At 40.4% G+C, this 18,097-nt stretch overlaps 1 protein-coding gene across 1 annotated transcript in view; it reads left to right on the top strand.

Moving 5' to 3' along the window:
* Window positions 1-3,938: 3,938 nt before the first annotated feature.
* sez6l2 (seizure related 6 homolog (mouse)-like 2) overlaps window positions 3,939-18,097 on the top strand; it is a 41,165-nt gene continuing 27,006 nt past the window's right edge. The window contains exons 1-9 of the mRNA XM_060902648.1: window positions 3,939-4,002; window positions 4,191-4,319; window positions 6,143-6,355; window positions 9,805-9,941; window positions 10,093-10,285; window positions 10,381-10,566; window positions 10,969-11,149; window positions 16,141-16,304; window positions 16,559-16,753. Coding sequence (XP_060758631.1) covers window positions 3,939-4,002; window positions 4,191-4,319; window positions 6,143-6,355; window positions 9,805-9,941; window positions 10,093-10,285; window positions 10,381-10,566; window positions 10,969-11,149; window positions 16,141-16,304; window positions 16,559-16,753 — 1,462 coding nt within the window. The remainder of the gene's footprint in view (window positions 4,003-4,190; window positions 4,320-6,142; window positions 6,356-9,804; window positions 9,942-10,092; window positions 10,286-10,380; window positions 10,567-10,968; window positions 11,150-16,140; window positions 16,305-16,558; window positions 16,754-18,097) is intronic.

An 18,097-nucleotide genomic window follows, 5' to 3' on the forward strand; every position in this document is an offset into this window, starting at 1 on the left:
CCTTCCGTGTTTTCCCCGACTGTGTGACTGTGTGCTGCTGCAGCCGCCGAGCGTACAGCGGGGTTGTGTTCCGCATTCAAATGACTCCGAAAATCTCCGACGTATGCAGCCCCCCTCCTTCTTATATACGGGAAAACCCGAAGTAGCCCTTAAACTCGTATGAACCGACGTGAATTCATGCTGTGTCACAAAATACCAGCAAGGATCGTTTCTCTGCACTTTTAAGCAATAGTGCACTTCTGCGTGCCCAAGGCGCCTAAAAATGCTGCGCGGTTTCAGCACTGTCCAGTGCTGAAAACGACGCGTTTTCAGCACTGGACAGCGACTGGTGATTAAGCGCAATACTACTGTTTCGCCACCGGGTGGCGCGATTTATTACAGAAGCAGTAGATACACATCACATCGACGCATCAAACAACACGGGACGTTTATATGGCCGTTCCACCCACCTAAAGCGCGGAACCCTTCGACTTGGGACATTAAAGACCGAAGGAACGACAAGGCGACAGAACCTGTTATTTTAATTGGTTAGGCTATTTAAAGGCGAGCCAGCAGCTCGTTTTTGATGCTGAGGGGCTGCCGGGAGAGAGCTGAATATCTTGCAGGGCTCTTCTGGTATTTTTGGTGAGACGGAGGAGCGCAGACCAAACAGTCGCAGAAGGAGGAAGAAAAAATAAGAGTGATTTTCCACTAAGAGGTGAGCTGAAGACAAAAAAAAAAACACCAGAGGAACGACGTGTATAAGGTGAGTATTCGAGATGATGTTTTCAGCTCGTCTCTGTAGACTACCTTCATTGAATGCATTCGAGTCTCGGTATTTGCGCTTAACAGCAACCTGCATAACGATGCATGTTCGAGCTTAAAGCATAGAACGTAACACATTTTGATGCATTTTCTCTGGGTAGGCCTTGTTTTATGTGCGTTTTAGTGCTGAGTCGTTCAGTGCGTCTCAGCACCGAGAAAGAAAGCAGCAAGGGAAAAGGAGGCGTTTGCAGAAAACATGAAGGCCGGGAGGAGGCTGCGATTTAAACACATCTGAGGAGGGTGCAGATGAAGAGAAGAAGGAGAAGTGCATGGGAATGCACTCATAAACGAACGGAAAGAGGGAGAGAGAGAGAGAGAGAGAGAGAGAGATGTTGCAGACGCTGCAGGCATAACCCTCACATCTCTCTCTCTCTCTCTCTCTCTCTCTCTCTCTCTCTCTCTCTCTCTCTCTCTGTCGCGTCACACACCTCCGTCAGGCATCTATCTATCTATCTATCTATCTATCTATCTATCTATCTATCTATCTATCTATCTATCTATCTATCTATCTATCTATCTAAATAGATGCAAGTAGTTTCCTCATGATCCATCGTGTTTATATAAGGCCCCGCGGTGTGTCCTCATCCCCTCACGGCAGATTGCAAGCTCCAGAGGGTCGTTATTCCGACTCCTAACGACCGATGGCGAATCGCAGTAAGGAGGTGACATCATTGATGCCAGATTAGAAAAGGTGGAGGCCGTATGTCATATGTCCCATATGTCCTCGCCGAGACCACGCAATATGCTGCCAGATTGGGTGTTTTTCTTTTCTTTTCTTCCCTTATCTTTTTTTTTTAACAGATCATGGCTGTTCTTACATCCACATTTTTGCATTATTTTAACTTTCAGGAAAACCCGACCATATAGCCTTTACGGTATATTAGGCCAAAAGGCTGCAAAATTATTGTGCGTTTTTAGAGTTGAATGATGTGGCACTGACTTGTCAAAAAGAGGCGTGGTTTCTTGTAAATCTGCCCTCTTTTGAACGTCATTTGGGTTTGCACGTACAGTGGTTTAATGGATTATTACAAACAAACAAACAAACAAACAATGATCTAGGCCTGGGAGGCACTGTGGTGCAGTGTCATCGCACAGCAAGCAGGACTCCGGGTTCAAACCTGCAGGTCGACTGGGGCCTTTCTGTGTGGAGTTTGCACGTTCTCCCCGTGTCTGCATGGGTTTCCTCCTGGTGCTCCAGTTTCCTCTTACACTCCAAAGGTCAACTGGCTACTCTGAATTGCCCATAGGTGTGAACGTGAGTGTGAATGTCTGTCTGTCTCTGTGTGTCAGCTCTGCGAGAGACTGGCAAACTGTCCAGGGTGTACCCCGCCTCTTGCCCAATGCCAACTGGGATTGGCTCCAGCTCCCCTGCAGCCTTCATTGGATAAGCACTATAGGTAATGGATGGATGGAAAACTAGCCCTATTAGTCTACTTATACACTGTTAATGGGCTAAAGAATACACTGCAGATACAGAATACGTACAGAAACACTGGGTTACTATTAGTTCAGTCATTTGTGTGTTGGGATTAAATAGATTTTTTAAATAAATGTGTAGAATATTTAAAGTGGATTATGTTTAGAAATATGTGTGTTGCTTGCGTATCTTATTGTGGAGCCTATGGTTTAGTTTAGTTATTTTTAATTTTAGATCTAGTACAGATCATGGTAATAACCTTGTGATGTAGCTAACGGGGGTGGCATGGTGGTGTAGTGGTTAGCACTGTCATCTCACAGCAAGAAGGTCCTGGGCTCGAGCCCAGTGGCTGATGAGGGCCTTTCTGTGTGGAGTTTGCATGTTCTCCCCGTGTCCGCGTGGGTTTCCTCCGGGTGCTCCGGTTTCCCCCACAGTCCAAAGACATGCAGGTTAGGCTAATTGGTGGCTCTAAATTGACCGTAGGTGTGAATGTGAGTGTGAATGGTTGTTTGTCTCTATGTGTCAGCCCTGCGATGACCTGGCGACTTGTCCAGGGTGTACCCCGCCTCTCACCCATAGTCAGCTGGGATAGACTCCAGCTTGCCTGTGACCCTGTAGAACAGGATAAGCGGCTACAGATAATGGATGGATGGATGTAGCCAATGGACTAAACCAGGATCTGATTAGCCACTGAAAAAGGTGAAGCTTTTGGATTCGCCCTGTATGCACGGGGTGATAAAGTAATCTGAACAGCTAATATAAGATATGTGTATTTTAAGTGTTAAATGTTTAAATACATACTGGAAAGGTAGCCACTACGTATTAATTCAGAAGATAGAAACATCGGCCAAAATGTGTAGTTTCATGGTTATCAAGTTCTGTCTGATTTCTTTGATAATTCCTGCAGCAAGAGAACAGACCTTGCTAGCTGTAGGCTCTTTTATACACGTTTTTGTACCCAGCCATTGCCTGGCATCGTTCACTGGAGACTGGGCCGTCTTTTTGCTGGCCTGCTAAGTTGGAAGGTCAAGAACAGTCAATTCATTGACCAAACAATATTCACCAAAAGACACATTGACTTGGGTCTAGTTTTGTGACAAATTGTTCCATTGTGTTCCTGGGAGATATACACTACTGTTCAAAAGTTTGGGGTCACCCAGACAATTTTGTGTTTTCCATGAAAAGTCACACTTTTATTTACCACCATAAGTTGTAAAATGAATAGAAAATATAGTCAAGACATTTTTCTGGCCATTTTGAGCATTTAATCGACCCCACAAATGTGATGCTCCAGAAACTCCATCTGCTCAAAGGAAGGTCAGTTTTATAGCTTCTCTAAAGAGCTCAACTGTTTTCAGCTGTGCTAACATGATTGTACAAGGGTTTTCTAATCATCCATTAGCCTTCTGAGGCAATGAGCAAACACATTGTACCATTAGAACACTGGAGTGAGAGTTGCTGGAAATGGGCCTCTATACACCTATGGAGATATTGCACCAAAAACCAGACATTTGCAGCTAGAATAGTCATTTACCACATTAGCAATGTATAGAGTGGATTTCTGATTAGTTTAAAGTGATCTTCATTGAAAAGAACAGTGCTTTTCTTTCAAAAATAAGGACATTTCAAAGTGACCCCAAACTTTTGAACGGTAGTGTATTTACTCTTGTTTTCTTTTTGATCTTTTCTTTCAGCTTGCTTTCTCTCGTACTTCACCATGGTGTCCACAGTTCTTGCTGTGACACTGTGTGTCACACTCATGCACATTCATGTGACTACAGGTAAGGATATTTGTGTGTGTGTGTGTGTGTGTGTGTGTGTGTGTGTGTGTGTGTGTGTGTGTGTGTGCATAAATTTTAGATGTATTTGGTGATTAAATTTTACATCCTGACCAATAAAAAATCAAAATGCAATGGTGGATCAGTCACATGGTTTCCATCACAACATGACGGATTCTTTGCTCTCTCAGGTGCAGCCTTTCTCACTCCTGATTCTGAGGCTCCTCCCACTATAACTTCTGATCCCCGCCCCCTGGGTGAGTTGATCCATGCTGCGCTGATGAGTAAGAAGTATCTTGGCCAGTCCTCTGGCAACATAGGTGAGACTTCAGCTTATGAAGGACATGGAAATTGACCCAAATGAGACAAACTGGGAATGAAGTAAAACCTCTTACATTAGCATTATTGAATGTTTTGCATTATGCTGCAGTAAAATAATTTATTTTACAATATATGCATCATTGTCCCCATCAAGGTTTTTACATGGAACACACAGCCCTCTGGTGGATAGTAAAATGCTAAACATTGATCATATTACGGAGTACGGTTTGAAGCAAATAGGGAAAATATCGCCGATTTTTTCCCCCCAGTGAGCTTTCTGCTTCCATATTATGTAAGCTACATATGATATAGTTTCTTCATGAGTTTAAATGAGAAAACTATTAAGGAAATATCCTTAAATTTTTGTTTCCCAAGATACCATGAAGAAGATTCCGTAAAAGCATATTGCTTTATTTCATGTTATTAATTGAATATTGGATATAGAATATATGAAGTTAGTAACATGAGCTGTAGTATGCTACATAGAGGTTTTTCTCTCGCTCTCGTTCTCTCACACACCCACATGCACAGACGTTCCTGTGCCTTGAGCTCAGAGAGGACCATAACTCATATACACAGTTAGATACACACTTATAAATATAAGCATTGGTTACATGGATAGTAGATGATGTCATTAGTTGGGGACTTGGAGTTTTCCCAAAAAAGGTAAAGATTTGAATCTGAGAATTGGATTGGGTTATGACTGGACAGGAGATTCGGTCTATAAGAGTCTGGCAAAAGGAATATTCATAGAACATCTTTTCTGAAGACTTTCCCATCTGTGATTTTTCTTTTGCTTTGGTGTTACTGTTTTCCATTCTGAGTTGAGAGTACTCTGTTTTGTATTTTGAGAAAAGTGGTTTGATTTTGACATGATGATGAGAGAACTTCAGTAAACTTATATGAAAAAAAAGATTGGTCTGAGATTTTTATTCATATCTTTTGGCAGACAACACCTCACTACAGAGTCTATCCTGAGAAAGAGTTTTTGTTCAAAGAATCCTTCAACAAAGAATATATATTTTAATTCTATCCACATTCACCGGATATGAGCAATCGTGCGCTCTGATTGGCTACTCTACTACTAGGATATCAGCTCATATACCGTGAGTAGAGAAAAACAAAGTGGTGGAGCATGTTACTGAACCAACCGAGGACGAAATAAAACCTACTCGAAAACAAAATCCAAAAAAAAGCAACAAAATATGGAATAAAAGTATTTCATGGTAATAACGTTTTTTTTTAAATTCAAGAATTATTATTATTATTGCATTTTTCACAAATTCCTACTGTCATTTCGCTGATTTGTTTAAGCGGAAATGATTTTTTCAGATGTTTTGTATAAAGTTTTTATTTATCGAATTTGCAAAAAATTAAAATAAAAATGCCCTGTTTCTCAAAATCTAGTGAATGTGGATAGAATAAAACAGTTATTCCACTCAATCTCGTCGTACATGGCTTATAGCCAACTCAGTGCTACGTGTCTCGTCGGCTATCAGCTCATGTACGACTGGATTTCACAGAATAACTGTTAATTATTCAGTTTTACAGCTCAAAAGTTACAATTCCATTTTACATTTAGTCAGCTGTGTCAATCCAGTTTTGTCCAATCCAAGCAGAATCCAATCCAAGGATAAAACCGAGAAGTTTTTGCGCAAATATTTTGCTCAAATACCAAACAGAAGCACTTTAGTAGCAGTTGTGGTATTTGAACTTACAAGTAGTCAGTCACTAACACAGACACTGAAGTACCATTGGCCACCTTCCAAGTGTTTTTTGGATGCCTTTGTTTGTGCATGTCTTTCTTTTTCCCAACTCTCAGGCACAACTACTAACCCGACCCAGGCTGTCCCATCTGTTGAACCTGCCTTCACAGTAATGTCCCCAGGTGTTCTCACTACCGCTATGACCTCATCAACTGCCCCTCAATATGGCCAATCAGGAGGGAAGGGTGGTGTGACATCACCACCAGCAGAGGAGGAGACCACAACGACTTTGATCACCACCACAACAATAACAACAGTTCACACACCAGGTATTTTAAGCGATAATGGAAATGACTACACATGCATCTTTTTAAGTTATTACTATTGTCTGGCACTGATTAATGCAAAATACCTTTTGATTTCAAATTGAAGTTTTTACTACCAGCTTTTAGACTGTAAGTGAAAATTATGCAGTTGATTTTATACTGGTTTCTCATTTGAAGAAAATATTTTGGTCAGATGGGAGAATCTTTGCGTTTTCTCACCAGTGACGGAACCTGCTGATCAGCACAGTCTGATTTTGGGCAACTGCCAAAAAGCAGGAAGGAAAACCCTAGCTGCCTTTAAAATGTCACCATTATAATTTGCTGAACGGTAGCAAGACATAAGAAAAAAAAGGTAGCTAAGCACAGACTCCTTTGTGCCGATTTGTGTACTATCTTATCTTACCATATGACAACTTAAATGCACTTGGTCTATGAGGAGCCCCTGAAATTGTCACCCCAAATCTGATCGTATTCTATATCTGAGAAATCTATTACTCCTATACAATCAATACAGACTTAATAAATCCTATCTAGCTCATGCTGATTTCAGTCACTGTAGTGTTGTAGATACGTTGAGCAAATTCTCTGATTAGGAATTAAAGAGCAATCTTGAAGTCAGTAGTTTAAGTTTATTATTACGTATATTGAGCATGTTTCATACAAATATACCGACTAGTGGCCTAGTGGTAGCGTGTCCGCCTCTCGATTGGGAGATTGTGAGTTCTATTCACGGTCGGGTCATACCAAAGACCATCACAAAAAATGGTACCTACCGCCATCTGGCAAGGCACGCTGCAATACAGATGTGCATGGGGAGTTAAACTCTCGTGGTTACCAGAGGACTAGCCCCCCACTGTAACCCTAGCTATGTAATAGGCGAGAGGCCGAGGGCTATGGAAACGGAGATCGGCGCCGCCCGATGCGCCACATACAGGTTGGGCCTGGTTAGTACTTGAGTGGGAGACTGCCTAGGAATACCAGGTACTGTAAGGCGTGGGAAGGACTTTGACTTTTTTTTTTCATACAAATATGTTCACATGTGCATTACAATAATTAAATAGGTGTACACCAACAACATTACACAAAATTTAACCCCAAAATTGCTTAAAAGGAAAACCTAGAACATAACCAAAAATTATTTAAACACATGATAATAAAACCATCTAAACATAAACGTTAAAGCTAGACGGCCTTTTGATTTCATAAAATCGGTGAAATTTAGTTCCCTCTGAAATTTGGTCATTGTGATGCATGTTTATTTCTGTAATATCTTACAAAATATCAGGCCATTCTGTGGCTGGGAAGTTATTTAATTTGAGGGGATTCCCGACCAAATAATGTGCATGAAATCACTCGCTTCACACAGTCAAGCAGACAGAGGAAGTCCGTGTACACATGCGCAGGTTTACCTTTGACTGTGCATTGACCTGACAGTTGCATCATTCTGTCGCTAAACGAACAGCTGATCACACCGAGGTGCTCGCTGGCCGCCGATATTTATTAGTTTGGTCCTGTGTTTCCTTTCCTTCGCAACATAACGTCTTTTCTTCTCGCTTTCTATTACTGTAGTCAGTCTTTTACTGTATGTTTCCTTCGCACACTCATGTCTTTTATTCCATCTGCTATTAGATTGTACAACACTGCTGTTATGAAATATTGTACTGCTATATATTAGGCTTTTTATCAGGCTTTTTGCGATGGATGTGACTGTGTATGTATATCATGTCTCATGTTCAACTGTGCATATCATATCTCTGGTTGTGTATATCATATTTATATTGGATATATCATAAGCCAGAATCTACTACATGCAGGGGGATGCATGTACTAATCCAAAATGTGTAAATTATTGATTTATTAATCGATTTATTTATTGTTTTCATCTTTTACTACTTTTTTAGCTAGTAGTTCTATATATTTTTATCCTTAACTTTGTCTGATCTATTCTTTGGCTGCTGTGATAAGTGAATTTCCCCTTTGGGGATTAAATAAAGTTTTATCTTATCTTATCTTATCTTATCTTATCTTATCTTATCTTATCTTATCTTATCTTATCTTATCTTATCTTATCTTATCTTATCTTATCTTATTTTCCTCTCCTGTTTCAAATGTGTATCCCACAATGCCTTGCGTGAACAGGGAAAGCCCACCACATAATGCATAATGTAGTATCTTGAGTTTGGTCATGGTGAAGCAGGAAAAAAAAGCAGAGAATTTAGGGCCACGTGGCCCTAAATTCATTAATTGTTCTATTTAAAAAAATAATTAAATTGGAAGTCTGTGATTTGAATTCAGTAGCTTTCGGTCCACTAAACAAAAATAATTGGGTGTCTGGGGAAATTCTTTTCATGACCTACACTTGAAAAATCTGAAATGCAGTCTAGCTTTAATGATGAAAAGCCTGTTTAAATAGATTTCTTAAAAATATCTACAGATCCTGTGTTGCCAAGCTCCCTAGGTAATTTGTTCCATAGTTTGGGTGCCGCAGATACAAAAGTGCGGTCATCCAATGTAGAGAGTGTTCTAACTCTTGGTGGCTGTAATAATAGTTCACTATTAGACCTGAGGCAAGAATGTGATGGAGTTCTAATAGCAATGAGTTCTAATATATACGGTAATCTGGGGCTAGGCCATGTATAGCTTTATAAGTTAATAACAATATCCTAAAATCAGTGTGAAATTTAATGGAAAACCAATGTAAATCTTCTAGCACTGGTGTCATGTGGTCAAAACGCGAAATATTACAAATAAGCCTCGTCACCGTATTTTGAGTCCTTTGCAGCTTTTGTAGCTGAGTCATGGGTAGTCTGTAGAGTAAACTATTACAGTAGTCTAAACGACTGGTTACCAGTGCATTCACTAGGGCCTGTGCACTATTTTGTCTTAAGAATTTCCTTATTCTTCTAATGTTTTATATATATGGTAAAATGCAGCTTGATAGTTTGTTTATATAGGAGCTTAAACTTAGCTCAGAGTCAAACCGACATCCTAGATTTCTTACTTGACTGAGTGGTGTTAAATGGGCATCACCTACCTGGAGACACTCAATGCTGACTTTAGCAAGTTGCTGCCTTGTACCGATAATTATACATTCAGATTTCCCATCATTCAGTTTAAGTTTGTCCGCAAGCATCCATTTTTTGATACAGTACAGAAATGTTATAATTTGGGCAGTAAAGTTACACCAAGGAACAAACCAGATATTCTGCAGACACAAGAGTGTCTTCTATAAAATTTTGTAGTGCAATACCTTTTGCTTTTTCTCCACACATTGACACTCAGTGTTCAAAAACTTGGACATACCACTGACAATGCTACGCTCCTTCCTTCCTTCCTTCCTTCCTTCCTTCCTTCCTTCCTTCCTTCCTTCCTTCCTATCTATCTATCTATCTATCTATCTATCTATCTATCTATCTATCTATCTATCTATCTATCTATCTATCTATCTATAGTGCAGTGTAACGCTAGCCTGACAGGCATGGAGGGGATAGTGGAGTCTCCAGACCAGCTCTCCTCATCAATTCCGTTTTCTCCACTGGAATGCACCTACAGCATCACTGTATATCCTGGATACGGGGTGGAAATACAGGTATAATCCTGTTACTGTAGCTACCACTGGTTAGACAGTTGCTGCATGGCCACTCCTCTGATGGATGAGGAAAATTCTCTGGCTTTTACAAAGGTAAAATTGAATAACCTTGATAAGATGTTGGGTAATATTGTCTTCACTGGTGTCTCAGGTGAAGAAGGTGAACTTGTCTAAAGAGGAGTCTCTGACCATTCTGGGACTGGATGGCTCAGTACCTGAACTTTTAGCCAACGAGACAATGATCACTGAAGGTCAGGTGATACGCAGTAAAACAAATCAGGTGCAGATTCACTACCGAAGCCTGAAGCAGACCAATCATGGCATTTTTACACTTCACTACCAAGGTAGTTCTTTTAAAGTGGACGACGTTTATAATTGTTCACTAGAATAATGACTGGTGATAGACTACTCTCTGTTTTGTTTGTTTGCTTGCTTTCAGCGTTCCTCCTCTCCTGTCCATTCCCTATCTCTCCTGAGGGGGGTGGAGTCACTGTGACTGACATTCATCCCGGAGGTCAGGCTCACTTCCACTGTGACCCCAGTTTTCAGGTCAGAGGTCATGAAGTTGCCACTTGTCTGAACTCCACCCGACCCCACTGGAGCACTCCTGTGCCTCAGTGTATGGGTGAGGAGCCATTAATTTTCTTTCTTTTTGCACTTTTTAAAGGTGGGGGTTAGTAAGTTTCAATATTTTATCCAATTTAATTATTAGATTCTGTAGATTCTCTCATTAGATTTTGAAAGATAATGATGTGGACCACCAACCTCCAACCAATCAGGACAAATAGGCATCTCCATTTGTCAATCATGTTGCCTGTAAATTCAGAAAGCTCCCCATCTTGCGCTAGCTTGGGCTATATGTACAGTATATACCTATGAATTTCAGAACCACTAGCTTCAGATAACTTTTGCTAAAATCGCAGCTTGTAGCTTTAAAGCTCTCAATCTTATGTTATTCTGTTCACGTTAACATAGTAAACGGACATATATTTGTGTCATTATGTGTGTCTGTGTGTTTCATGTAAAGCTGTGTCTTGTGGAGGATGGATCAGAAATGCTACGGTGGGCCGTATCCTCTCTCCCACCGTTCCCTCTAGCAGTAACCTTAGTAATAGCAACTTGAGCTGCCATTGGTTGCTTGAGGCCAAGGAGGGCCACCGACTACATCTCCATTTTGAAAGGATGGCTTTGGATGAAGACAATGATAAGTAAGTCATAAATATGCTCGACCCCAGAAGCAAGCTAAGAACTGCAGTATGGTAATGAGGCTGTTTGTTCGGTACACTGTGGAGAAAAAAGATACTTTACAAGTACATTTTTGTTCCACAGAGTACAAACAGTGAAAATACCTCTAAAATCCAAGTGTGTTCCTTAAACAAGTTTGAAGGAGAGACTACATTGACTTTACCAAGCAGTCGAAGGCAAAAACAATGTACAACCCCGATTCCAAAAAAGTTGGGACAAAGTACAAATTGTAAATAAAAACGGAATGCAATGATGTGGAAGTTTCAAAATTCCATATTTTATTCAGAATAGTACATAGATGACATATCAAATGTTTAAACTGAGAAAATGTATCATTTAAAGAGAAAAATTAGGTGATTTTAAAGGGGAACAGAGGGTAATATATAGAGTAAATATAACAATAAAACACACATTAACGAACCTTATTCAAGACTTACAAAAGTTTTTTATTCTAAGGTTGGAAAGTTATAGTGTTTTGAAAGTAGCTCGAGCAAACTATTTCCGCAGTTTGAACAGCCCGCCATGATATTAATTTTATCCAATCAGAATGCACGTTCATTTTCTCTGCATAACACTCATGACGTATGTATGTGCCCAGTTGTGTTGGCTCACTGAGGTTGGGAATAGCACGTGTGAAATACCTGTTTCTGCCTCTTGCGACGATTTCACAAGTCCACGGGTGGCGCCTATCTCATTGCAGCAAATAAATTCTGCTGGACTCGTGAGCAACTCCACGTTACATTTTCCGCACGAGCACCACGCCGTGTCACCTGCACGCAGACGCTCTGCCCCACGCTCGCCATGCCCATGGTCAGCATCAGTCTCATCCTCGCGTCATCCGAGCTTTCTTCTCTTATTTCATCACCGGAGTCGAGAGTACCTCTCCTAGGTTCAAACTGGTACCCTTCTAAGCCATAGCCTGCTTGCAGTGCGTCTTGCGGGATCTCTTCGTATGATTCAACAGAGCTGTCGCTTTCACTTGATGTGCCCGACGCCATGATTACACGCTTATCTCCTCTATTTCGGAGAGTTCCGCTAGTGCAGTGGGTAGCGCTGACGTCACGGTCTTTTAAAAATGGCGACTCTTGTGCAGTTTAGCATATAAAGTATTATATTTACAATTACCAAGATATTTCGTTGTTTTCTAGTATATAAATTTGATAGAATACTTAAGAATACGTTACTTTGTCACATCAGCAACTGTATATATTATATTTGGTACCCCTTTAAATTTCATGACAACAACACATCTCAAAAAAGTTGGGACAAGGCCATGTTTCCCACTGTGAGACATCCCCTTTTCTCTTTACAACAGTCTGTAAACGTCTGGGGACTGAGGAGACAAGTTGCTCAAGTTTAGGGATAGGAATGTTAACCCATTCTTGTCTAATGTAGGATTCTAGTTGCTCAACTGTCTTAGGTCTTTTTTGTCATATCTTCCGTTTTATGATGCGCCAAATGTTTTCTATGGGTGAAAGATCTGGACTGCAGGCTGGCCAGTTCAGTACCCGGACCCTTCTTCTACGCAGCCATGATGCTGTAATTGATGCAGCATGTGGTTTGGCATTGTCATGTTGGAAAATGCAAGGTCTTCCCTGAAAGAGACGTCGTCTGGATGGGAGCATATGTTGCTCTAGAACCTGGATATACCTTTCAGCATTGATGGTGTCTTTCCAGATGTGTAAGCTGCCCATGCCACACGCAATAATGCAACCCCATACCATCAGAGATGCAGGCTTCTGAACTGAGCGCTGATAACAACTTGGGTTGTCCTTCTCCTCTTTAGTCTGAATGACACGGCGTCCCTGATTTCCATAAAGAACTTCAAATTTTGATTCGTCTGACCACAGAACAGTTTTCCACTTTGCCACAGTCCATTTTAAATGAGCCTTGGCCCAGAGAAGACGTCTGCGCTTCTGGATCATGTTTAGATACGGCTTCTTTGAACTATAGAGTTTTAGCTGGCAACAGCGGATGGCACGGTGAATTGTGTTCACAGATAATGTTCTCTGGAAATATTCCTGAGCCCATTTTGTGATTTCCCATACAGAAGCATGCCTGTATGTAATGCAGTGCCGTCTAAGGGCCCGAAGATCACAGGCACCCAGTATGGTTTTCCGGCCTTGACCCTTACGCACAGAGATTCTTCCAGATTCTCTGAATCTTTTGATGATATTATGCACTGTAGATGATGATATGTTCAAACTCTTTGCAATTTTACACTGTCAAACTCCTTTCTGATATTGCTCCACTATTTGTCGGCGCAGAATTAGGGGGATTGGTGATCCTCTTCCCATCTTTACTTCTGAGAGCCGCTGCCACTCCAAGATGCTCTTTTTATACCCAGTCATGTTAATGACCTATTGCCAATTGACCTAATGAGTTGCAATTTGGTCCTCCAGCTGCTCCTTTTTTGTACCTTTAACTTTTCCAGCCTCTTATTGCCCCTGTCCCAACTTTTTTGAGATGTGTTGCTGTCATGAAATTTCAAATGAGCCAATATTTGGCATGAAATTTCAAAATGTCTCACTTTCGACATTTGATATGTTGTCTATGTTCTATTGTAAATACAATATCAGTTTTTGAGATTTGTAAATTACTGCATTCCGTTTTTATTTACAATTTGTACTTTGTCCCAACTTTTTTGGAATCGGAATTGTACCTTTGAGGGTACCAACCCAGTGACAAGTGAAATTTAGTATCTTTTTTTCTGAGAGTATAGTACCTATATCAAGAATCCTTACTAGTGCCAGATAATTGAAATGGACAGTTAGACCATACTAAAAAAACAGGCAAAAATTTACTCAGAAAATAGAACAGTGCCAGGTTTCCCAAAAGCATCTTAACACAAAGATCATTGTTAAATGGTAGAGTGAGCAGCACAATGAACACTCTCTCTCCTAGTTAAGATGCTCTTAGTGTTAAGAGGCTTTTGGGAAACCAACCATAGATCAATAAGATTTGCTAGGCCTGGATAGGCACCTGGAAGGGGTTATGCTAGGATCAGACTACATGATATTGTTGTCTTTCTCAGTGGTCCCCATGTCAGAGAGGAAATCATGGTACCATCAATTCTTGCCATGTCTTGCTCAGGAGACTGGCAACATTACAAGTTTGACCTTCACCAATCATCATTCACATCCTTGTGTGTCATAGGGGAGAGGTCAAAAATCAAAGTCCCTCTCATGCCAGAATCTGGTCTTCCCAGGCAGTCTCTTGTCCCAGTACTAACCAGCTCTTTGAGGCATATGGGTGCGGCGCTGATGTCCGTTTTGATAGCCCTCAGCCTCTCGCCTATACAGCTAGGGTTACAGTGGGGGGCTAGTCCTCTGGTAACCGCAAGAGTTTGATTTCTCCACTCACATCTGTATTGCAGTGTGCCTTGCCAGATGGTAGTAGGTACCATTTTTATGATGGACTTTGGTATGACCCGACCACGAGTAGAACTCGCGATCTCCCGGTCGAGAGGTGGACTCGCTAACCACTAGGCCAACTCATGGTCCATAGGGGAGGGGTGGTCTAAGAAATTACAGTCATAGGTACATGAAGGAAAGCATAGTAAGAGTTGTCCAGCTAGGCTAGAAAATACAAAAAAAGTCTCACATGCTAAACTTTTTAATATGAATTCCCAACCTTCATATTCAGACCTGATGCTGGAAATTTGTTGGCCACATCAAAATCATGTGAAAATCGGGTTGAAGTCATGTTGTCTGATCCCAGCATTAATAAAGATGAATGAATGACTAACTCAGAAGGAAATTCTTAATCGTTACAATGATTATCTATACTATATATGTTGTAGCTATTTATATAAACGTATGTTCATACATATATATTACAAAATCAGCATTCCCTATTAGTCTTCAGCAGTGTTGGCAGATCTGAAATAGGCTTTGACATGCACATATAGACTTTTTAAAATAGCTAAGCTGGATTTTTTTTTATACACAATTTACGTCCTCTTATAGCCATACTATTACTAGTTATTGCAATATACAGTACTGTCCAAAAGTCTTAAGCACCCTGTTTTTTTTCCATACAAACTTTGTTATAGATTTCTATTTTATGACTTCTACATTATCGAGTCAGAATAAAAAACACATTTCAGAGTCCAAACATTCGTTTTCCAGCACAAAATTAAATGTTTCAGAAAAAAAAGTTTGTATCTAAGCAGAATATTACACAAGAGAGCATTTTTCAGATTGAAAAAGAAAGCGTAATGAAGGCTGCTGGGTTTTGGTGCAAAATGAAGAAGCGAGTGTGACAGTCAAAGTGTCCAGAAGAACTGTGGCTGGTTCTGTAAGATGTTCAGTAAAACCTACAGCTCATTTCCGCATAAAACTGCACTCATTGTACCTCAGACTACTATTTTATTTTAAAGCCAAGGGTCGTCTCACAGCAAATATTGACTTTGCTTCATTTATTATGGCTTACTGCTGTTTTTGTTGTTTTTTAAAGTTGAAACATTTTATTTCATTATTTTTTAAGCCATTTTTGGTCGACAGGTTTTTTTTTTTGTTTTTTTTACATGTGCCTAAGACTTTTGCACAATACTGTATGTAACAATACAAGACAATTTTAGGACTTGGATGAAATAAATGGTTCCAGAAACATCATTTATTATTTCTTTATAAAATGTATTGCATTTTATATATTATATATTACTTTTTATATATTATATATTACTTTTTATATATTATATATTACTTTTTAAATACAACAGTATATTATGTGGCAAAGGTTAATGCTCTTGAGATTTAAAATACGGTTTGTGAAAATAGGGGAATGTTTTAGCATGGCATTTGTCTTTGTGCTGGTTTTGCCATGGAGACTTGGCAGCTTTGTTCTCATCAGAAATGCAAGTTCTATAACACCTTGTCTATAAAATCTGGAAACATTGTCACAATAACACATTCCCGATTTGTACCTGTCTATGTACCTGTTTCTCTTTCAGACTGATTGTCCGAAGTGGGAATAATTCTAACACACCCCTTCTTTTCGATTCGGATCTGGATGATGTTCCGGAGCGTGGGATAGTGAGTGAAGGATCATCTCTGTATCTGGAGCTAACAGCTGACTCTTCCTCCATCCCTCTGCTGATGGCACTTCGCTATGAGGGTGAGAAAAAGAGAGAGATCGAGAGAGAGAGAGAGAGAGAGAGATCATGCCATGGCAAATTTCTGTATATAAATAGCACTGTCTTCCTCACCTCTATAAACACTTTTCATGTTTCTCTAAAGCACCATTAACAGTTTCTTCTTAGGCTAATGGTCCAAGATTCAGGCAGTTAAAGGTGTATAATGGTTATGTGCATTAAAAGATATGGCTTTCCATGTTTGATCTTTCTGTTTATGGCTGTTAAAACTCCACAGCTTTTGATGGCGAGCACTGTTATGAACCCTATGTCCCTCATGGGAATTTTAGCAGCAGTGACATCACCTTCCCTATCGGTACTACAGTAACCTTCTCCTGCTCTCCTGGATTTGTCATGGATCAAGGGTCAGGGGTCATGGAGTGTGTCGACCCCAGTGACCCCCACTGGAATGAGAGTGAGCCTGTGTGCAAAGGTATAACCCCAAAACATAAACACAGTTTATTTGCACCGTTTTACAAATGGTGATTTGATAGAGCAGACACCATGTATTAAGGAAAACCTTTTAGGGACATCATATGTACAACCCCGATTCCAAAAAAGTTGGGACAAAGTACAAATTGTAAATAAAAACGGAATGCAATGATGTGGAAGTTTCAAAATTCCATATTTTATTCAGAATAGAACATAGATGACATATCAAATGTTTAAACTGAGAAAATGTATCATTTAAAGAGAAAAATTAGGTGATTTTAAATTTCATGACAACAACACATCTCAAAAAAGTTGGGACAAGGCCATGTTTACCACTGTGAGACATCCCCTTTTCTCTTTACAACAGTCTGTAAACGTCTGGGGACTGAGGAGACAAGTTGCTCAAGTTTCGGGATAGGAATGTTAACCCATTCTTGTCTAATGTAGGATTCTAGTTGCTCAACTGTCTTAGGTCTTTTTTGTCGTATCTTCCATTTTATGATGCGCCAAATGTTTTCTATGGGTGAAAGATCTGGACTGCAGGCTGGCCAGTTCAGTACCCGGACCCTTCTTCTACGCAGCCATGATACTGTAATTGATGCAGTATGTGGTTTGGCATTTTCATGTTGGAAAATGCAAGGTCTTCCCTGAAAGAGACGTCATCTGGATGGGAGCATATGTTGCTCTAGAACCTGGATATACCTTTCAGCATTGATGGTGTCTTTCCAGATGTGTAAGCTGCCCATGCCACATGCACTAATGCAACCCCATACCATCAGAGATGCAGGCTTCTGAACTGAGCGCTGATAACAACTTGGGTCGTCCTTCTCCTCTTTAGTCCGAATGACACGGCATCCCTGATTTCCATAAAGAACTTCAAATTTTGATTCGTCTGACCACAGAACAGTTTTCCACTTTGCCACAGTCCATTTTAAATGAGCCTTGGCCCAGAGAAGACGTCTGCGCTTCTGGATCGTGTTTAGATACGGCTTCTTCTTTGAACTATAGAGTTTTAGCTGGCAACGGCGGATGGCATGGTGAATTGTGTTCACAGATAATGTTCTCTGGAAATATTCCTGAGCCCATTTTGTGATTTCCAATACAGAAGCATGCCTGTATGTGATGCAGTGCCGTCTAAGGGCCCAAAGATCACGGGCACCCAGTATGGTTTTCCGGCCTTGACCCTTACGCACAGAGATTCTTCCAGATTCTCTGAATCTTTTGATGATATTATGCACTGTAGATGATGATATGTTCAAACTCTTTGCAATTTTACACTGTCGAACTCCTTTCTGATATTGCTCCACTATTTGTCGGTGCAGAATTAGGGGGATTGGTGATCCTC

Source organism: Neoarius graeffei, chromosome 20 (genome assembly GCF_027579695.1).
Source record: "Neoarius graeffei isolate fNeoGra1 chromosome 20, fNeoGra1.pri, whole genome shotgun sequence".
Classification (NCBI taxonomy): domain Eukaryota; kingdom Metazoa; phylum Chordata; class Actinopteri; order Siluriformes; family Ariidae; genus Neoarius; species Neoarius graeffei.